We start from the raw sequence: 23225 nt of genomic DNA on the forward strand, positions 1-23225 counted from the left end.
AAAACCCTGTCTACCTTTTATGATGGCCAGTTCAAGGGGACCTTTCTTCTGGAAGTTCTCCTTGTCCAGCCAGCCCAAGTAAGTTCCTTTATCCTTGGTGCTCACAAAACCTTGTGCATACACTGGACTGGTGTTTGGCCTAGCGCTTAAGATGCTGGTTAACACACACACATCCCATGTCAGGGTGTCTGAGTTTGATACATAGCGGTGGCTTCTGAATTCAGCTTCCTGTTAATGCAGACCTTGAGAGGCATTCTCTCTCTCTCTCTCTCTCTCTCTCTCTCTTTCCAGCTCACAACCTCTCAAACAAAAATAAATAAAGAAACATCTATCAAATTGGTAAAAATTGTTTTAAAAATATTCACACAGGGGGCCAGTGCTGTGGCACAGCGGGTTAAAGCCCTGGCCTGAAGCACTGACATCCCATATGGATGCCGGTTCTAGTCCCAGCTGCTCCTCTTCCAATCCAGTTCTCTGTTATGGCCTGGGAAAGCAGTAGAAGATGGCCCAAGTCCTTGGACCCCTGCACCTGTGTGGGAGACCTGGAGGAAGCTCTTGGTTCCTGGCTTCAGATCGGTGCAGCTCTGGCCGTTGTGGCCATCTGGGGAGTGAACCAGCGGATGGAGGGCTTCTCTCTCTGTCTCTACCACTCTCTGTAATTCTTTCTTGCAAATAAGTAAAAATAAATCTTTAAAAAAAGGAGGTATTTAAAAAATATTCACACAGTAGTATTATCCCTGTCACACTGAGATAAAATTACGTGTCTATAACTGTTTCCCCCTGCTTCTCTGAGGAGCAAGAAATAACATAGGTTTCATGTATCCAGCTACACTCATGACTTTCATACCTCTAGGAACACAGCACACTACCCATAAGTTCGATTTTTTGTAAATCTAGATTCATTCTTCTGTAATATCACACAGTGAAACTGAATAGGAAAGAGCACAGCCACCCCAACACTGACGACTTGGTAGAAAACAGCACAGAGAACTGAGCCCAGGGTGGACCTGCACTCGACTCCGCAGGTCTCTCCTCTGGCAGATTTCACAAAATGACTTTCCTCTGGACGCTCCCAGTCATGTGATTTTACAGAAAATAGAAGCAATATTGGAGGCCAGACTTAAGCAGGACAAAGTGAATGAAATGCAAGTGGAACAGGAAAAAATCACCTTGAAGATGTGTTCAAAGATGATTTATTATCTGCAGAATTTTGAGCACAAGCGAATTCATAGCTCAAGTTTCCAGCCAGAATGGTGAGGAGGTGGAGAACATCTGTGTGGGGGGAGCAGGATGTTACCAACATTGAAGCAGAAGGTGAATTCCGCTGTCACCCGCCGCCTGCCCCAGCTCCCTCTGTTCTGAGTCCTGGGCCAGCCACGAGGAGCTCGGTCTTTCACTACTCTGCCCAGTTACAGGCTGTGTTCATTCTGCAGGCAGTGTATAGTTTTCATCTACAGAGTTCAGATGCAACAGACAAAACTCTGTCCTACACAGGGTGACTTGGAATTAAATTCCTTATAGCAGAAGGAATAGTGCTGTCCTTGGATGTCTGTTGGGGGCCAACTGACAAACAAAAAGACTGATTGCACGAGTGGGACATAAGCCAATCTGTGGGTTTCTGCATCGGCAAGACTCAGACACCTGCTTGCTCTGCCAGCCCCACCCCCAGGCTGCTCCATATTTACAGTCCCATGTGGGGGGAAGCAGCTGCCCTTGAGCCTCAGGACAACCACTGGGTCTGTTCTCACAGGAGCTTCTGCACAGAGACTGGGTAAGTTACTGGGACAAGGAGGGGAGCCACAGGCCAGCAACTGAGGGAAGGGTGAGCTGAAGTCAGTGCCCAGGAGACGTGGTACACGTTGGGGATGGGAAGGGAATTGGATATATGACCCAGAGTGACAGCAGAGGGGCCTACAGCATGAGCCACAAAGAATGTGTCATAGCTAGGCCAGGATCCGCATGGTCACTTCTCTCTTCTTACGGGAAACATGGCTTCAAAGCTGGACAATTTCCAACTATGTCTCTTGCTGTTGCTGGGGATCTTAGGAACAGCTGTGTCATTCCAGGCCATCCCTCCTAATTTAACCCCAGCTCAGTGGTTTGCAATTCAGCACATAAAAATGGCCAACAGCATTGTATGTGGCAGTGCAATGCGGGCAGTAAACAGTTACACAGGACACTGCAAAGGCAAGAACACTTTTCTTAATATAACTTTCAGTGATGCCGTGGGTACTTGTGTTCACACCCCAAATATGCGCTGCCTGAGAAGCTCCAGGACAAATTGCCATCAGAGCTCACGCCGGGTACCTTTGACAGACTGTATCCTGACCAGAAATGCAAAGAACTACAGGCTTTGCACATATAGAAAGTTAACAAAAAATAAATCCTATGTAATTGCTTGTGCCCACAAATCTCCGAACGATTCTCCTGTATTCCCAATAGTTCCAGTTCACTTAGATGGGACAGTGTAGTTCCTGTGCCACCCCTCATCTGCCAAGCTCCACGATAGCCCGAATCCCATCCCGCCACCCTGGATAGCACCGTCTGTCCTCATCACCACTCCCCAACCCCCTTCAAGCTTTGCTGAGCTGAAATGCCTGTGGACTGTTCAATAAACTGTGTGGAATCATCTAGATCTTATGTGTCTCTCTCTGTCACTCTGATGTCAGGCACAATCTGACCCAGAGACACTTCTATTACTCCGCACTAAGAGTCTGGGGGACAGTGAGCTGCAAGAATGAGATTCTGCGTGAGGAAGCAGCACAGACTTCTTCCTCTCCTGCCTGAAGCTAAGCTGCAGGCCCCACTGATGACTGCCTACTGACAAAGACCTTGTGCTTAGCAAACTGTACTCGGGCATCTCTGGACCCTCTTCATAACCAAGCCCTTACTGGGCTTCAGAGTCCTTCCTCGTGGAGTCCGATGTTAATAGGAACCCTCCTAACTCAGTTTCTCCTGAATCTCTCACCCTTGATACCTCATCAAGTTTCTCTTCCCCACTTACTCCATGTGGTATCAGATCACCCTTGGGAGCCTAAATTTTATGTGTTGCACTAAAATAAATTTAGCTTAATTCCACCTTTCCGTTTTTTTAAGTAGCTTCATGCAAGACGACTTCCGCTCCAGTCCCCAACAAGATGTTCTCTATGTCTGTCTGAGGCCTCACTGGCACGGCTTTTACAGTGCGCATTTCCAGCAGTATGCTGGTCACCACCTGGGAAATGCCTCTGTTCCACTCTCCCTAGCTTTTCCTGCTTTCTGACCCTCGCCAGATCGCCCTTAGCATTCCACTTACGGGCTTGTGGATTTGCACAAGGACATGGGTTTGGGAAACCCCTGTGCTCTAAAGAATCCACTGACTTTAGGACATGCCATGAACTCACGCTTCCAACTCTCTTGCAGTAACAGAAGGACAGGTTGGGTATCGCAAAGCTGAAGTCAATGTCCTGTGAAGAAATGGGCAGCTTCCGCCCCTCAGTTTCCAGATGCTGTGTGCCTTCCCACTCAGGGCTGCACCATCTCAGTCCCCAGACACCAGGGATCAGTCACCCACCTGCCCCAGCCCTCGCTACCACATGTCCTCATCCACCCTCCTGTCACTCGTCCATCCGTTCATCCATCTCCAGACGTCTATTAAGCAGATTCTGTGTTCCAGATGCAGTGCTAAGGGGGTAATGATGCAAATGAGCAGACGTGTTCCTACTCTCCTGCTGCCACATTGTGGGCTGTGATAAGAATAAAGACACAGGGTTGGCTGTGGTGCCAGCATCCCATATGGGCGCTGGTTCAAGTCCTGGCTGCTCCATTTCCGATCCAACTCTCTGCTAATGGCCTGGAAAAGCAATGTAATATGGTCCAAGTGCTTGGGCCCCCACACCCATGTGGGAGACCCAGAAGAAGCTCCTGGCTCCTGGCTCCTGGCTCCCCCGGATCAGCCCAGCTCTGGCTATTGCAGCCATTTGTGGAGTGAACCAGTGGTGGCATCGCTCTCTCTCTCTCTCTTTCTCTCCCCGCCCTCCTTTCTACCCTCTCAGTCTTTAAAATAAAATAAGAAAAAAAAAACACCTGAATTGTTTATAAAAATCAATTCATGAATTGGGAAGCCCCAAACACTAAAGAGATTTAGTATTCCAAGGACAAAACATCAAAGACAAGTAGTTATAGAGAAAATGTGGAAGTGAAATAGAGAGTATGTGATGGGTTGCAGTTACAAACTGCCTTAGCAAAAAGCTTCTAGGCATGCAATCCTATCACACACAAGCTGGCTACTCTGGATTGACTGAGGTTGTGTGTGCTTCTAACACAGCCTCTTACCAGAATGGACCCAAGCTAAGTTTCACTTTCACTGGCTGCTTAAGACCAGCAAAAACTTAAAATAGCAAGGCTGTTTTTGAGGCCTAGTTGATTTTGTCTGCTCAGGAGTTATTTAGGCCAGCTGTGCATTTTAGCTTTGCTTTAAAAGTACTGATCAGGTCAGCCTTATAACCACAATAAACTTGTTACATTTACAATGACAAGATGTTAGAGATGTTATAAAATATACGTGGACTAATTTTACTGGCAGGTGTAGGATACCACTTAAGGATCAAGTTCCAGTGTCCTAGTCTAGAAACCGGGGTGGAGAGGACCATTTCCTACTACGCAGTCCCTCCCCCGTCCTTGTTAAACTTCCTGTTCTGCACAGGTGCAGCACTCGGATGAGTACTCTTTTGACAGGGCAGGTCCTTTGGGAGTGCCTAACTCGGAAGGGAACAGAGGTGCAGCATCGTCGATTCTGCCCCCTGACTTTGGCCCAGAGAACCCTGGCCCTCAGAGATGGTGATTCCATCCAGAAGCACTCCAGGGTGACTGAAGCATTGCTCTTGTTAGACTACAACAGCAGTCACGTTTCAGCCTCTGCTCTGGGGATGCCGGAAATGTTTCTGCACCTCCAGATTTGTCTGCTGACTGGGGTATTGTAAATGTGTGCGTACTTGGAAAATTGCAGAGCTCGACAGGACCCCCCGGTTTGAGGTAAACTAAGGCATGGAATAAGAATGTCTGTCCTTATGGTTTAATGAAAATAGATGAACCAAGCACTCCTTACCATAGTATGATAGGTGATGATGATGATGCATACAGCGATACAGAAACCACTGAAGCCATGACTCCAGACACCTTAGCTAAGAAATTGGCTGCGGCTGAAGGCTCAGAGCCAAAGTATCGGATTCGGGAACAGGAAAGCAGTGGAGAGGAGGATAGTGACCTCTCACCCGAAGAACGAGAAAAAAAGCGACAATTTGAAATGAAAAGGAAGCTTCACTACAATGAAGGACTAAATATTAAATTAGCTAGACAGTTAATTTCGAAAGACCTACATGATGATGAGGAAGATGAAGAAATGTCAGAGACTGCAGATGGAGAAAGCATGAATACAGAAGAATCAAATCAAGGATCTACTCCAAGTGACCAGCGACAAAACAAATCACAGAGTTCATAGAAGAGAGTTCTTCAGCCTTGCAGTTGTTTGTCAAATACAAACCCTGTTACTATGATACACTGCTTCTTGTTCTCCATAATTCATGACTTGAGTACCAAAATACATACCAGTTACTATATATTGCCAAGAATTAAATGATAACCTTAGAGACCGATTAGATGGAAAATGCCTAACTGATACATATATTCTTGTGCCTAATCCTACACCACAAATACAGCGTAATGTCATCAGTCCAAAACTGCATTACTTTTGTAAGAACACTGGTTAATTTGTATAAGATATTATATAGCTTTTTATGCTTTAGAGGTTAAACAATGTCTTTTGGAGGAGAAGGGGAACTAATTTATTTTCGTCACTTCTAGATATAGTAGCTCTTATGAAAAGTTTGTTGTGTTTATGTGTGTGTGTGTGTGTGTGTTTGATCAAAAGTCAATTGGAGTAACAGAATATAAGGACTGATGAATATTCAGGCTGAAAATATTTTAATCCTGGTCTTCAACTTGATTTTTCTCTTTATTTGAAAAGGATTGTAACTGTGGGGTTTTCTGGTCTATTAATTTTAAAATTCCTATTGAGTTTCTTTGTATCTGCAAAGAAAGGACTAAACTTTTTCTCATCAAAATTAACCTTTTTCCACAAATAAATTATCTACTTAAATGGATACTAACATCTGTTGTCACTGGGCGTTCTGGTTTTGGTTTTGGTTTTTTGTACACTGGGCAGACTGTCAGTTTTCTGAGTACATATAATTGTAACGTAGCCATCTCTGCATTCCCTTCATATTCCTGTCTTAACCTCCTGCTTGTGTTTCTTACTCTTTTTCACACACATATACAAAATCCTTTAGTTCTTAAAGGATTGTGAAGATTATCATGACGTTAGGGACTCTTCTTTCTCTTACATCTTCTGTCGTTTGCTTTTATGAAATTCTTAACCATCAATGCCTATTAGTTATTCTAATATGTGAAGAAAATAGATTGAGTAGCGGCAGTACTGTAGGCAGGAAATACAGTTCAACTGCTGAATTTCTCCACCCCTATAATTTACAGCTTGCTAATGGAATTACTGTTAGTTTGTTTGACTTAATTAGACCTTTGAAAACAACTGAGGTTTTGCATGATGAGAGACTTGTATGTAACCAGTGATAAGATTCTTCCTGAATGTACAGACAGAAGTAAGCCTGAACACTTCTTAATTTAAGAACTTTAAATAGTCCCTGCTTTAAGGGAATATGATGATGTATACTATAACAAATGTACTTTATTCTTCTAACAAAAAAAAAAAAAAAAAGAATGTCTGTCCTTTACACAGACATGAAAGAGCAGATGGAGGAGGCTGGAGGTAGCAAAGTGGGAATCATTTGTCCAACAAAGAAATGCCACTTCAGTCAAATGCCACTTTGAGTCCCTGTTGCTCCACTTCCGATCCAGCTCTCTGCTGTGGCCTGGGAAAGCAGTGGAGGATGGCCCAAGTGCTTGGGCCCCTGCAGCCGCGTGGGAGACCCTGAAGAAACTCCTGACTCCTGGCTTCAGATCAGTGCAGCTCTGGCCATTGTGGCTATTTGGGGAGTGAACCAGTGGATGGAAGACCTCTCTCTGTATCTACCTCTCTCTGTAACTCTGTCTTTAAAATAAATAAAAAATAAATCTTGAAAAAGAAGAAAAGAAATTTCACTTCTCTAAAGGCAGGAGAGAACTTCTACTTTGCTTATGGTCTTGTCTAAATGCTGCCGGAGTTTGTGGATTCAAAAGGCTTTCACAGCCTAGGCAGCTCATGTCAAGAGCCTTGGGTGGTCACTGACATCATACATAAGAGTATTAATTGTTCTGTTGAAATATTTACTTAATTTATACTAAATTGATCTTCTGTATATAAAGATAATTGAAAATGAATCTTGATGTGAATGGAATGGGAGAGGGAGCGGGAGATGGGAGGGTTGTGGGTGGGAGGGAAGTTATGGGGGAAGCCATTGTAATCCATAAACTGTACTTTGGAAATTTATATTTGTTAAATAAAAGTTAAAAAAAGAGTGTTAATTGTTAAAATTAACAACAGGAGACACTGGGCGCTAGCTCCCCATGCAGGACATTCTGTCCTCAACGAGTTGTATTATGAGAGTTAACTGTAAAATTAGTTCTCAGCTTTGTGTGTGTGTGTGTGCAAATTATTGAAATCTTTACTTAGAGTTGGTCTAAAGAGTTGTACAAAGTTAATAGAACATGAGTCTTAATGGAGAATGGGACTGGGAATGGGAGAGGGAGGAGGAAGAGTGAGAGTGTGGGTGGGAGGGCACATATGGTGGGAGGAATCACTGTATTCCTAAATTTGTACTTATGAAATTTGTATTCCTTAAAAAATAAAAGTAAATAAATTTAAGAAGAACACTTTATTGAGATATGACTTAATAACAAGTTGTACAAATATTATACAACTTGATGTGTTTAGAGATAAGTAAATGAATGCAGCCATAAATCATCACCACAATGTATGCCAGAACCTAGCCCTCACCTTCAAAAGCCTCCTCTCACACTCATCATTATTCCTAATTTTTGGTAAGAACACTTGCCATAAGGTTTACCTTTTCAGCAGAATTTTAGGTGCAGTATAGTATTAATCATAGGCACTATGCCGTACAGTGGATTTCTAGGACTTACTCATCTTGTTTAACAAAAATATTGTTGCTTTTGACCTACCTTCCTTGTTTATCTTCCCCCTAATGCAGGAAATCACCACTCCACTCTCTGCTTCTGTGAGCTTGACTACTTCACATTCATTACATATGTAGTGCTTGTCCTGTGTCTGGCTGATTTCACAAGGTATAACATCCTTTTTGGTGCTGCAGATGGTAGAATTCCCTTTATTTTTAGGGTTGGATAATATTCTATAGTATGTATATATCACATTAAAAATCTACTCCTCCAACAATGGGTATTTGAGTGGCTTCCTTGTCTTGACTGTTATGAATAATGCTGCAATGAATTTGGGACTGCAGGTTTCTATTGAATATATGTATTTCAATTGTTTTGGATATATATCCAGGAGTGGGATTGCTAGATCACTCAGTGGTTTTGTTTTTGAGAAACCTACATCTGTTTTTGAAAGTGGCTGAGCCAATTTATATTTTCACCAACGATGTATAAAGCTTCTCTTCTCTCCACATTCTCATCAAGGTTTGTTATCTTTTATTTTATGTATATTAGCCATCTTACCAGGTTTGAGGTGATATCTCATTGCAGTTTTTAATCTGCATTTCTCTGATGAAAAACTCACCCTTTAAAGTACAAAATTCAGTAGTTTGTGGAGTAATCATATACTATCTATTTCCAGAACATTTTATTTTATTTTTACTTATTTTTTTAAAGATTTATTTATTTTTCTTTGAAAGGCAGAGTTACAGAGAGGCATAGCAGAGAGGGAGATAGGCCAGAGCTGAGTCTATCTGAAGCCAGGAGCGAGGAGCCTCCTCTGGGTCCCCCATGTAGGTGCAGAGGCCCAAGGACTTGGGCCATCCTCTACTGCTTTCCCAGGCTATAGCAGAGAGCTGGATGGGAAGTGGAGCAGCTGAGACTTGAACCAGCCCCCTTTTGGGATGCTGGCACTGCAGGCGGCGGCTTTATCTGCTGTGCCACAGTGCTGGCCCTCGGAACACTTTTAATCACCCTTCCCCAAAGAAACTAGGAAATTATTAGCAGCAATCCCTCATGTTCTCGTTCCCTTAACCCTTGTAAACTACTTATTTACTTTTTTTTTTTTTGTATTTAAGAATTTGCATATTCTGGAGTTTTATGTATGTGGGGAGAACAAGGGCATGAGACAGCACTGCCATCCACTGGTTCACTCGCCAAGTGCCCACAGTGACTGGTAAATCCTGTGGATATCCCTATCCTTGCACCATTTGTCCAACACTCTTTGGGGCAATTAATTTAGAAGTACTTTTCATAATTAAAAATGTGCTTTTCGGTGACTCGGAAATCTTTTCTCCAACTTATAGAGCATCAAAGTGCATGTTTGAAAACATATTCAAGGGCCTTAATTGCAGCATTACAATGTTTTATTGAGTTTAAAATTACTTTTTTAGTTGATGTGTATTGAGTTGCCAGTGACAATTCTAAATGCTTTACAAGTATGGATTCCGAAGAATGTAAGAACTCTAATACATTATTATTACCCCATTTTACAGATGAAATAATGGAAGTTCATATCATTCAAGCAACTTGACCAGGATCAGATAGCAGGACAAGTGAAGATGTATTAAGCATGACTCCAAAGTTTGCACCCTCACCAGTTCCTTTATGGTTGTCAAGTTCTATAATCTATCTATCTATCTATCTATCTATCTATCTATCTATCATCTACCTACCTTAGCTTTTAAATACATTATCTTTAAATTTATAGGTTTGGGGGCCAGCACTGTGGTGTAGCGAGTTAAAGCCGCTGCCTGCAGTGTCAGCATCCCATATGTGCGCTGGTTCGAGTCCTGACTGCTCTACTTCTGATCCAGCTCTCTGCTATGGCCTGGGAAAGCAGTAGAAGACGGCCCAAGTGCTTGGACCTCTGCACCTATGTGGGAGACCTGGAAGAATCTCCTGGCTCCTGGCTTTGGATTGGCATAGCTCTGTCCATCGTGGCTGAATGGGGAGTGAACCAGCAGATGAAAGACCTCTCGCCGGCGCTGCGGCTCACTAGGCTAATCCTCCACCTTGTGGTGCCGGCACACCGGGTTCTAGTCCCGGTCGGGGCGCTGGGTTCTGTCCCGGTTGCCCCTCTTCCAGGCCAGCTCTCTGCTATGGCCAGGGAGTGCAGTGGAGGATGGCCCGAGTGCTTGGGCCCTGCACCCCATGGGAGACCAGGATAAGTACCTGGTTCCTGCCATTGGATCAGTGCGGTGTGCCGGCTGCAGCGCACCGGCCACGGTGGCCAGTGGAGGGTGAACCAACGGCAAAGGAAGACCTTTCTCTCTCTCTCTCTCTCACTGTCCACTCTGCCTGTCAAAAAAAAAAGACCTCTCTCTCTCTCTCTCTCTCTCTGTGTCTCTCTTTCTCTCTCTGTATAACCATGACTTTCAAGTAAATAAATAAATTTAAAAAATAAATATATAGGCTTCGATGAGTATGGGAAAAGTCTTAGATAACCAGAAACATATCCATAGTCATATTTGAAAGACAAGAAATAGAAGGGATTAAACATGTGCTCAGAATCTCCTATATGTCTCTTATTGTGCTATTGTCTTTACATAAATAATTGAATCTAATCTTGATGACATTCTTACAAGCCATAAATTATAATCATTTTACAAGGTGAGAATTTAAGTGTGAACTACATTTCTCAAATTGCAAAGCTGAAAATGACATGAGATTCTCCAGACTGAATGAATAGCCCAGAAAATGAGCTAAGATCATAGTAGAATAAAACTACTGGCCTGACTAGATCTGAGGATTCTTGTGGGAAGTGATATAAAAAATTTTAGGGGCTGTTGCTGTGGTGTGGTAGGTTGATCCTCCTCCTGTGGTTGATCCTCCTATTCCTGGCTGCTCTTCTTCCAATACAGCTCTCTGCTATGGCCTGGGAAAGCAGTAGAGGATGGCCCAAGTCCTTGTGCCCCTGCACACATGTGGCAGACCTGGGAGAAGCTCCTGGCTCCTGGTTGGATCAGCGCAGCTCCAGCCATTAGGGGAGTGAACCAGCGGAAGGAAGACCTCTCTCTCTGTCTCCTCTCCCTTTCACTGTCTCTAACTCTACCTCTCAAATAAATAAATAAATAAATTCATTAAAAAATGGGTTTCATGGTGACATATTATGAAAGATATTGAATGCCAGACAGAAGAATTTAGATGTATTGACTCCAGGGAAAAGAGAGAAATATTGGTGGAAATGGTAGTGAAGATGAAAAATCTACCATTTTTATACACTTCTGATTGCTTGAATTTGTGATAACAGTTGCATGAGTAAGCTAAAAAGTTGAGATAAAAATATTTAAAACAGATTTTAAGGCCACACTGTACGCTGATATTGCTTGTCGATACCCATCAGGCAAAGGCTACTAGGAAGGCACCTACAGCTGAATGACCATGGGCTTGCTGTCGTGCTGCAAGGAGGGAGATCTGTGATGAGGAATCACGGCAGCAGGGAATCAGCATTGCATTGACATGTCTTCATTTCAATAAGGACAACTTTATAAAGACTTCCCTGGGTGTTAATGACAAGGAGTCAACACCAAAAATATATTTGATCTGGGCATACTTCCTGTAAAATATATGACCCCTAACTACTCAGACTGAGAAGTCAAAGACCCCAGAAAGAACTGATGTATCTCCACCTTGTTATTCAATAGAATTTGTAAGTATGGCACATATTCTGGCTCATGATTTTTGACAAACTCTCATTCCAAACAGGACATTTCTCAGGGCAAGTTTCATGTCCTTATTACGAAGACTATAGATCAAGGGATTACAGAGAGGAGTCATTACCGAATATACCAGCGTGAGGATCTTCTGCGTCAAAGTCGGGATGCCGTATGTGGGACTCACATACATGACCATGACTGTTCCGTAGAAAACAGACACCACAAGCAGATGAGAACCACAGGTAGAAAAGGCCTTTCGCCGGCCATCTGCAGAAGGTACCCGAATAACAGCTCTGAGCAACAGGACGTAGGAACAAAGAATGTACGAAACAGTGCAAAAGAGTACAAGGGAGCTCTGTGTATAAAAAACAGTTTCAGTAACGGGAGCGGGAGCACAAGACAGGGCCATCAGTGGGTCCATGTCACACAGGAAGTGGTCAATGATGTTAGGACCACAGAAGGGAAGTCGGGAGATAAAGAAAATGGGGACTGGGTATCCAAGGAATCCAATGAGCCAACAGCAAGACACCAGCATGCCACAGAGCCTCCCAGTCATGATGGTAGGGTAGTGCAGTGGGCGGCAGACGGCCAGGTATCGATCATAAGCCATAACTGCCAGGAAGAGGCATTCCGTTGTGCCCAGTGAAAAGAAGAAATAGAACTGGAGGAAGCACGCAGAAAACGAGATGGCCTTGGTCTTGGAGAGAATGTTGGCCAGCATGTTAGGAACCGTGGAGGAAACGTACCAGATCTCCAGGAAGGCAAAGTTTCCGAGCAGCGAGTACATGGGGGTGTGCAGTCGTGCATCGCATCTCACTGCACAGATGATCAAGCCATTTCCCAGCAAGGTCAAGATGTAAACCACCAAGAGCAGCGAGAAGAGGAAAATCTGTATCTTCCAGCAGCCGGGGAATCCCAGGAGAACAAACTCCGTCACCAGCTGTGTTGCTGACCTGTTCATGGGGCTTAGATCAAGGAAGAAGAAAGGCGTGTGCATAACTCAGGTTTCCTCACTTGCTACACAGCTTAATGACTTTACTGAGGGGCAGACTTGTGCTATACAGAAGAATAAATGAGATATTCTGAGACCACATGGGAACAAATCCTACCAAAACTTGAGCTGACTATAGTTCAAAACCTCAGTATTATTTGGTAGAATGCAGCTAGAATTTTCTATACCCAGCACAAATTGATAAATTTGTTTTCTTATTCCCCTCTATGATTCTAAAGAAGACATTTTTAACTTTTCATTTGTTTTTACAGGGCTCATTATGGGTTGTCATGCACAAAGTCATCCATTTTCTCTTAGTCCAACTTGTTAAAAAAAGCCTTATTAGCAGTGTCAAAAAGTTCATAAGGGGCTGGTGCTGTGGCATACCTGGTAAAGCCGACACCTGCAGTGCTAGCATCCCATATGGGCACTAGTGGAGTCCTGGCTGCTCCACTTCCGATCCAGCTCTCTGTTTTGGGCTGGGATAGCAGTAGAAGATGGCCCAAGTCCTTGGGCCCCTGCACCCATGTGGGAGACACAGAAGAAGCTCCTGGCTCCTGACTTTGGATTGGGCCAGCTCTGGCAATTGCAGCCATTTGGGGAGTGAACCAGCAGATGGAAGACCTCTCTCTCTGCCTCTGTCTCTCTGTAATTCTGCCTTTCAAATAAATGAATAAATCTTAAAAAAAATTCATGAAAAACACACACTATGAAACAACTATGCATGGATTTCAATTTATTTTGCGCAAAGCAGAATTAAAATTTTACTTCCATTTTTAATCAATTTAACTTTTTACTTCTAGTTTTACATAAATGTTTTGTAATAGCCTTGTGTCTTAAAAATAACTGAATTGAGGTTTGATTAAAACTTTGACAACCCCCCAAAATCAGTTGCACTGCCACATGATGAAACCTGATATCAGGAAACTGGCATTTCAGGAAAAGTCCGACTAACTGAACTAATTGTTACAGCCATAAATCCATCCAAAACACAGGACTGCTGCTCACGCTGAGTGCTCCCTTTCAGGATTTTCTTTATAATCTCACTCTAGGCATTTGAGTGCTACCTAAAAAACCCTGACTATACCAAGTGTCTTTATAAAGAGTGAGAATAATATTGTAAAAATTCTCTATTCATGTTTATTTTCCTATTTTTACACATGCTGTACAAAAGAACTTTTACTTTTAAAATAAAAGCCTTATTGAGTTATAATTCAGATATAATAGAATTCACCCTTAAAGAATGCACAATTTAGTAGTATTTAGTATCTTGTTTGTACGTAGCACATTATTTAATTCCAGGAACAAATATAACTTAAAACATAGTTCTCTAACACTTATTCCACCCAAAATGCACTAGAGTAGTAAAATTAAGCTAATTGTCAATTTCTTATCTGTTCTAGTAAAATCTTTTCAATTCAAATTTTATTTAAAGGAAATAAAAGATCATGCTTTTTAATTTTAAAATATTTTATTTATTTATTTGAGAGGTAGAGTTACAGAGAGAGAGAGGGAGAGACAGAGGGAGAGAGGTCTTCCATCCTCTGGTTCACTCCCCTGATGGCCACAACAGCCAGAGCTGGGTTGATCCAAAGCCAGGACGCAGGAGCTTCTTCTGGTCTTCCTTGTGGGTGCAGAGGTTCAAGTACTTGGACCATCTTCCCCTGCTTTCTCAGTCCATAGCAGAGTGCTGGATCAGAAGTGGAGCAGCTGGGACTCGAACCAGAGCTCGTAGGGAATGCTGGCGCCACAGGTGGGGCTTAGCCCCATATGGGGCAGCGTCAGCCCCAGAACAAAGGGTTTGTCTAATTAGTGATGAAACAAGTGGAGGTGCCTGGTGTTGTGGCGTAGCAGGTCAAGTTGCCTCCTGAATTGCCTGCATCCCATATGGGCACTGGTTCATATCCTGGCTGCCCCACTTCTGATCCAGCTCCCTGCCAATGGTCTGGGAAAAACAGTGGAGGATGGCCCAGGTGTTTGCACACCTGTCACCTATGTAGGAGACCTGGAAGAAGCTCTTGGCTCTTGTTTTTGGTGTAGCCCAGAGCCGCCATTGTGGCCATCTGGGGAGTGAACCAGCAGATGGAAGATCTCTGTAGCTCTGACTTTCAAATAAATAAATTTTAAAAAAGAAGAAAATAAAAGAAAACTAGAAACTAAAGGACATTGAAGAATAAAACAAGTGAAATGATTTCCTAAAGGGATCTGGAATCAAATGGGTTGAAATTGCAATTTTGTCTGTTAGAATTAATTTTAATAATTGAAAAGAAAGACTGGGCACTTTCAAATATTGGGTTAGCGCTTTTTAACAAAGGAATCATAAAAAAGATGATTTTGAATATCCAAATTCTAAAGCTGTGGTGAATTCAGAAGACACTTATTGACCAACTTCCTTTACTCAATAGGTAATTCCCAGAGTGTTATTTATGAAGTGTTTATAAACCACTTTCTCTGCTTCAGGTGAGGAGCTAAGTCCAGGCTGACAGATTTAAACCAGGCAGCAGAATCAGGAGGTCCAGCTTTCTGTCCCTATTCTAAGAAATGGACCGGGCCTTCGTTCTGAATAGCAGTCCAGGACACTCTGTTAAACACTGACAATTTCATATCACATTTCATCTTTTCTACCACCATAACCTGTATCAGATTTATTAGCAGTAACATTATTTTTTTTTCTGATGTCTTTGGAGAAACATTTTGAGTGACCAAAATGGAAATCTTGTGAGGCAAGTCGAAGTAATCGCTTCTCAGGGTTTTCGCATTGATTAAATGAATTGAGTTCACTTAATTCTGCATAACCACATCATCCACAGCTTCTAAAATTAACTTTCTGGGTATAATTAGGTTATCAGTGGGGAATATTCACTATCTGATGTGTTCATTCCACTGTTTCTCATGCTTTTGAGATTCATAAATCATTTCAATCACAGATCTAGGGAATCAGTTCTTTTCACAAATGCATTTTCAGTGCAAAATCGACCAACCAAATGGCCAACTAACCAATCAGTCAACCAATAAGCCCACCTATCCATCAGCCAAGGTGTGACAGCTCGATTAAATAGCCTTCAACAAATGTCCCTCCCTCAGTATAGTATCTTTTCAGGTAACCTGAGACGCGGACCCTCTCACCCTGCTACTCCTTTAAAGTGAGACTGTTTTTGAAAAAAATCATCTGTGATAATCATAAGATCATAAAGTTGGAAGCAATAGTGCAGATAATCTATTCTAACTGGTATTTTACAACTGGCTTAGAGAGGGGGCATGACTTTTCATCCATTGGCTATATGTCCTGTATTCATATGTGGGACTTTCACACCAAACTTCAAAGGTACTTTTTAATGGAATTAAAAGAGAAGTTCAGAGGTTGGAGTTTTGGCACACCTGTGACACCAGCATCCTATGTGGGTGCTGGTTTGTGTCCTGGTTCTCCATTTCCAATCCAGCTCCTTGATTTCCTGGCTTGGGAAAAGCAGCGGGAGGTGGCCCAAGTGTTTGAGCTCCTGCCACCCAAGTGGGAGATCTGGGTGAAGTTCCTGGCTCCTGGCTTTCGCCTTCCCCAAGCATGGCCATTGTGGCCATTTGGGGAGTGAACTAGTGAATGCAAGATCTCTCTCTGTCTCTCTGTAACTCTGACCTTCAAAATCTTTAAAAAAGATAAGCTCATTGTCATGGAAACATTTTGAAATTCACACAAAGTTCTGTCATAATATGCATTTCCATGAAGTTTTTGAAGATCTTTTATGTACATAGATTTAAAAACATTTTCACACCAAAATAAACTTAATTCCAATATATTTGTACTTTTTGAATTATCTTTGTGCTATACTGTCTATTTGAGTCTTCCCCGAGATACAGTGACTAATCAATTTCTAAAAGACACTCTCTTAATACAACACAGAAGTGGCTGTCACGTGGACCGCCAGTCCTTTTCTCTTACGTTGATGGTTTCCTAGCTCAGCTTGGAGAGGGTGATGGGCACAGTGGAGTTGAACATATCCTTAGCACCGAGCAGCTCCTCCTCACTGGCCGGAAGAGGATTCCAGGCGAGGGCGTTATATGTGGACTCTTGCACTTCCTTCATTTCCAGAGACCCCAGGGACTTGTTTCCTAGGTGTTTGCTGAGACCTTGAACATGCAAATGGATATGAATCTGTTTCCACATGGGGATTACTGTAAAACTCTCTCTCTCTCCAAGTAAAATTAGTGGCTTCCTCGAGTTTGCCCTGGAGTGCATTTTCTTTCCTGCCCTTGGGACTCTACCAGAGTTTAGTGTGTTAGCATTAAATATATTCACTCTAGTATACTGGCCATTGTTAAGGAAACAGAGGAGTTAAGGGCAAATACCATACAAATTTCAAGTTTCCCATTGCAAAGAGATTGCCCTCTATCAAGAAATTACTCTCTGTGGGTATGGGTGAAATGAATTATATTTTTACCTAGGACTTTAATTCTGAAGTGGAGAAATATTTATGAACAAAGCTTTCTTCTTTAGCTTAAATGAAATACGCCAATAGGGAGAAACAGCAATGTGTATTTTTCATTTAAAAATCAAATCACTACACTTTCTTGAAGTCTTTCAATGTAATGACCAGGTGGTTGTTTCTGGCTAAGAGTTGCCTTGAGTGAGGAATTTCAAGACTGTCTATATACATAAGTCATTTTATCAGGGCCAGCACTGTGGTGAAGTAGGTAAAGCCACTACCTGCAGTGCCAGCATCTCATATGGGCATCAATTTGAGTCCTGGCTGCTCCACTTCTGATCCAGATCTCTGCCATGACCTGGGAAAGCAGTAGAAGATGGCCCAAGTCCTTGGGGCGCTGCACTGATGTGGGAAACCCTGAAGAAGCTCCTGGTTCCTGGCTTCGGATTGGCAGAGCTCCTATCATTATGGTCATCTGGGGGAGTGAACCAGCAATGGAAGACCTCTCTCTCTCTCTCTCTCTCTGCCTCTCTGTAATGCTCCCTTTCACATAAATGAATAAATCTTAAATCTTAAAAAAAAGTAATTTTATCAAATAAATCAAATTGTCTGTTTCTACTCTGATTTCACTTTCTAAAAATGGCAAATTTGGAACCAGTTCAAATGTAAGGATCAATTTAGTCTTAATTTTTTTTATTTGTTTGAAGTGGAGACAGAAAGAGAGAGAGAGAGAGAGAGAGAGAAGGAGAGAGGTATCTGCCATCCACTGGATCACTTTTCAAATGCCTGCTATAGCTGGCACTAAGCTAAGCTGAATCTGGGAGTGGGTGGCAGGGACAATAATATTTCAGGAATCCCCACTGCTTCTTTGGCAGGAAGCTGCAACTGGGAGCAGACTTGGCACGTAAACCCAGGCACTTAAATATGGGATGCAGGTATCTTAAGCGGTTTCTCAACTGCTTTCCCAAATACCCACCTCTAGCTGAAATATTTTTTAAATTGGTCTTCTGTTTATTCTAAAAAATAGCAATTTCTTCTTAGGGTCCTCTTAATCTATCTTTAAAAGATAACTTAGGACAGCAGCTATGCTTACCACTATACTATCAACGCCTCCTGTAGAGTTAAGTTTACAATCATTTAGTAAACTGAAAGTAAATCTTTGTAAAGATTAAGAGTGGGAACAGAAGAGGGAGGAGGGAGAAGGGTTTTAGCATGGGTGGGAGTGGGGAGGTGGTAAGTATCACTATGTTCCTAAATCTGTATATAACTTCAATAAAATAAACAAGAGAAAAAGACAAGAGAGCTTAGGGAAAGGGATAGTGATGCGCAAGGAGAAATTTTTACTGTTAGCAGTAAATGAAATTGATTTTTTTTCCCATTTTTTAAAGGTTTATTTATTTGAAAAGCAGAGTTACAGAGAGAGAGAGAGAGAGAGAGAGAGAGAGATCTTCCATCCATTGGTTCATTCCCCCAGTGACTGCAACAGTCAGTGCTGGGCCAGGCCAAAGCCAGGATCCAAGAAGTGCATCTGTGTCTTCCATCTCAAGCACTTGGGGTATCTCCCACCTCCTTCTGAGGAGCATTAGCTAGGGGCTGGATTGGGATGGTGCAGCCAGGACTCCAACCTGTGCTCTGATTTGGGATGTTGGCATCACAGGCATTAACTTTGGTCTTATTTCTTACCTCCCCTTGTATACTCTTGATGAAAATGATGAAGTAAGATTTGTGAAACTGGAGTCACAATCTCTTATGAATCCAAGAAATGATGCGTTGGCAAGAATCTAGGACAACAAGCATTTTGTTGTCTATCTTTTTATTTGAAAGGCAGACAGACAATTAGACACACACACACACAAACACATTCACACACACACGGGACATGGTTGAGGGGTGGAGAGAGAGAGAGACAGAGACCTTCCAACACCTGGTTTATACTTCAAATACTTGCAACAACTAGGGTTGGGCCAGTTTGGGCAAGGCTGGGTCAGCGTTTCAGAAATTCAGTCCAGGTATCCCATGTGGATGGTGGGGACCCAATTACTTGAGACATAATCCATTACCTGCGAGAGTGCACATTATCATGAAGCTGAAATAAGAAATGGAGCTGAGTCTCAGACCCAGGCATTGTGATAAAGGATATGAGACTCCCAAGTGGTCTATTAACTGCTGCATAAAAACTCACCTCCTAGATATCTTATTAACAATATCATAGTCATATAAACAACCAATTTGATTCATATCACTTAACAAAGCTGCACAGATAGAGTTTGCACAATAGAAAATCAAAATCTTCCTGGAAGTAGATATTAAGATTCTACAGATGATTTTAACCCTGTGTTGGGAGTCAGTCTGTTCCTTTGAATACAATTTTTTTTTACTTTTATTTAATGAATATAAATTTCCAAAGTACAGCTTATGGATTACAATGGCTTCCCTCCCCCCATAACTTCCCTCCCACCCACAACCTTCCCTTCTCCCGCTCCCTCTCCCCTTCCATTCACATCAAGATTCATTTTCAATTCTCTTTTGAATACAATTTTGAAAGTAGAACTCATCACAATATGATCAGGTACATAATGAGTTTTGTTTTGCATAAAAAGACTGTGATGGCTATGAGTATTCTTCCTCTTACAGAAAGACAGTCATTAGTTTATGAACAATGTATTCATAAACTTTGGAAAATCCTCATTCCAAAAAGAATGTGATGGAGGGCATTTTTCATGTCCTTATTGCGTAGGCTATAGATGAATGGGTTTAAGACTGGTGTCACCACAGCATATATCAACGTGATGATCTTATGCATTGCAACTGAATTGCCAGATGTGGGACTCACATACATCACCATTATGGTTCCATAGAACAGAGACACCACCACCAAGTGGGATCCACAGGTGGAGAAGGCCTTTCGTTGTCCAGCTGAAGAAGGAACCTGGAGCACTGCTCTGAGCACCAGCATATAGGACCCAAGGATGTACAGAACAGTGAGAATGATGATAAGAGTGCTCACAGAATGGAATACACACTCTACGATGGGTGCAGGGCCACAGGATAAAGCCATCAGCGGTTCCACATCACATAGGAAGTGATCAATGATGTTGGGACCACAGAAGGGTAGTTGAGAAATTAAGAAAATAGGAACTGAATGTGCAACGAAACCCATGAACCAACAAAGAGCTATCAAAAGGCTGCAGCGCTGGCCGGTCATGATGGTGGGGTAGTGCAGGGGGCGGCAGATGGCCAGGTACCGATCATAAGCCATGACGCAGAGGAAGAAGCATTCAGTTGTGCCCAAGGAAAAAAAGAAGTAAAACTGGGTGAAGCATCCGGAGAAGGAGATGGTCTTAGTGTTGGAGAGAAAATTGACCAGCATGGTGGGAACTGTGCAGGTCACATACCAGATCTCTAGGAAGGAGAAGTTAGCCAGGAGCATGTACATAGGGGTATGGAGTCGGTGGTCCCACCTCACAGCACAAATGATGGCCATGTTCCCAGTCAGAGTCAGGACGTAGATCAACAAAATCACTGAGAAAAAGATGATCTGCATTTCCCAGGGACCAGGAAAGCCCAGCATGACAAAGTACGTCACAGTAGACATCCCTGATTTATTCATGATACCCACACTGTGGAGAGAAGACAGGAGATAGTAACAATACGCTTGGCTGCTGAAGCTTCTCGAATCTTTTCTTGGGGGAGAGTTTAACTCATGGAAGCAAATGAATGAATGCTCTAAAACAAGTTTTGGCCAAATCCTGCACTATTCTGAATGAGTCATTGATCTATAGCTGTACATTCTGGGTTGAACTTTCTGTGGCCATGAGCAAAAGTTGGTCAGATTTTATCTTCTTTTGGGATCAAGAAATCTTGAAATAGAACAAAATGGTCTGCTTTATATCTAATTTGTTTTTGTGAAAACTGTTCATAAATAGCAATTAGTTAGTGCTATTCACCTCAAAATGCAGACATACATGCCATCATTTGTTAATGTAAAACTTTTATTTAATACTATAAATTTTGAAAGTACAACTTTTGGATTATAGCAGTTCTTACCCATAACCACCCTCCCACCCACAGGCCATCCCATCTCCTGCTACCTCTCCCATCCCATTCTTAAGATTCATTTTTAATTATCTTCACATACAGAGGATCAACTTAATATATACTAAGTATAGATTTCAACAGTTTGCATCCACACAGACATACAAAGTATAAAGTACTGTTTGAAGATTGGTTTTACCATTAATTCTCATAGTACAACACATTAAGGACAGACGTCCTACATGGGGAGCACGTGCACAGTGACTCCTGTTGTTGAGTTAATAATTGACACTCTTATTTATGACGTCAGTAATCACCTGAGGCTCTTGTCATTAGCTGCCAAGGCTATGGAAGCCTATTGATTTACAAACTCCGACCTTTTTTAGATAAGGCCATAATCACAGTGGAAGTTCTCCTCTTCCTTCAGAGAAAGGTACCTCCTTCTTTGATGGCCTGTTCTTTCCACTGGGATCTCACTCACAGAGATCTTTCATGTAGGCCTTTTTTTTTTTTTTTGCCACACTGTCTTGGCTTTTCATGCCTGAGAGACTCTCATGGGCTTTTTAGCCAGATCTGAATGCCTTAAGGTCTGATTCTGAGGCCAGAGTGCTGTTTAGGGCATTTGTCATTCTATGAGTCTGCTGTGTGGCTCGCTTCCCATGTTGGGTTGTTCCCTCTTTTTAATTCTATCAATTATTATTAGCAGATACTGCTTTTATTTATGTGATCCCTTTGACACTTAATCCTATCTTTATGATCAGTTATGAACTTAAACTGATCACTTTAACTAGTAAGGTGTATGCCATCATTTTTAATAGTTTTGGATCTGAGACTTTTGAGACTTTTTTCAGAGTTTAATTGTTGGTGCCTTGCTAGTATTTTGGATTCTTCCTGGAGCAATTTCCATTAGAATAATTGATTTTCTATCAATTTTGTTTGTGAGACAAGGATATTCAGGTTATGAAATTGTTTACAGATTTGCATTTTGGATAACATATACCGTATACTGGAGATTAAAATTGCAATTGCAAGAGATTCTCTCTTAAAGCTCTTTTTACTGGACCCAGAACTTTTTCTTAAATTCACAGTTTGAAAGATTTTACATGTCCATTTAAAAAATTGCATTCAATATTCAAGATGATCAGATACAAGAAACTCAATCCCTCCTTTTTCCTGGTAGAACACTGTCACCAAAGAACATGTGAATGTATACACGTGTGCACACACACAAACATGCACATACACATCGACCCAGACCCCCTCAGTGAAAAGAGTGCAGTGACAGCTGTAACATATTGGAATATGCAGAAAATTCTTACCAAGATACCTTTAAACTTTTTGATTAAGAGGTGAATTAGTCTTAGTTTTTCTGATAGAAGTGGTATCTTTATAGCATTCATTGAACAGAATGAAATAGAAAAATCCCTCTGTTTAGTGAGTTACATTAAATTGGTAGATAAATTATGATTTGGCAGCTACTCTAGGTTCAAATAATTAGTAAGGCACAAAGTGAACTATGGTTCTACCTATATAGATGCAACAGAACCTTCCTACTGATCTGCTTATGTCAAAGCAGATTGTAATTTGATGGGGAAAAAAATCAAGAAGAGAAAGAAGTGGAATAATGAAGGTTAATGATTTTATTTTATTTTTTAAAGATTTATTTATTTACTTCAGAGGCATAATTAGAGAGAGAGACACACAGAGAGAAGGAGAGAGAGAGAGAGAGAGAGAGAGAGGTCTTCCATCTGCTGGTTCATTCCACAACTGGCTGCTATAGTCAGAACTGGGCCGATCTGAAGCCAGGAGCTAAGAGCTTCCTCTAGGTCTCCCACATGAGTGCAGGGGCCCAAGTATCTAGACCATCTTCCAGTACCTTCCCAGGCCATCAGCAGGGAACTGGATTGGAAATGGAGCAGCAGGGACTCAAACTGGTGCTCATATAGGATGCCAGTGCCA

General features: G+C 42.1%; 2 protein-coding genes across 2 annotated transcripts; both read right to left on the bottom strand.

Annotated features, from left to right (window-relative positions):
• Nucleotides 1-11838: 11838 nt before the first annotated feature.
• Nucleotides 11839-12801, bottom strand: LOC100350678 (olfactory receptor 11H4). The gene has a single exon (XM_002717866.4). The coding sequence runs from the start codon at nucleotides 12781-12783 to the stop codon at nucleotides 11839-11841; it is 945 nt and encodes a 314-aa protein (XP_002717912.3). The 5' UTR covers nucleotides 12784-12801.
• A 7095-nt stretch (nucleotides 12802-19896) lies between these two features.
• On the bottom strand, nucleotides 19897-20847 carry LOC100350431 (olfactory receptor 11H7-like). The gene has a single exon (XM_008269284.4). The coding sequence runs from the start codon at nucleotides 20839-20841 to the stop codon at nucleotides 19897-19899; it is 945 nt and encodes a 314-aa protein (XP_008267506.3). The 5' UTR covers nucleotides 20842-20847.
• Nucleotides 20848-23225: the final 2378 nt, after the last annotated feature.

Source organism: Oryctolagus cuniculus, chromosome 12 (assembly GCF_964237555.1).
Source record: "Oryctolagus cuniculus chromosome 12, mOryCun1.1, whole genome shotgun sequence".
NCBI lineage: Eukaryota > Metazoa > Chordata > Mammalia > Lagomorpha > Leporidae > Oryctolagus > Oryctolagus cuniculus.

Coding starts and splice junctions, on each gene's coding strand:
- LOC100350678 (XM_002717866.4), bottom strand. CDS start 12,783: ATGAACAGGTCAGCAACACAGCTGGTGACGGAGTTTGTTCTCCTGGGA.
- LOC100350431 (XM_008269284.4), bottom strand. CDS start 20,841: ATGAATAAATCAGGGATGTCTACTGTGACGTACTTTGTCATGCTGGGC.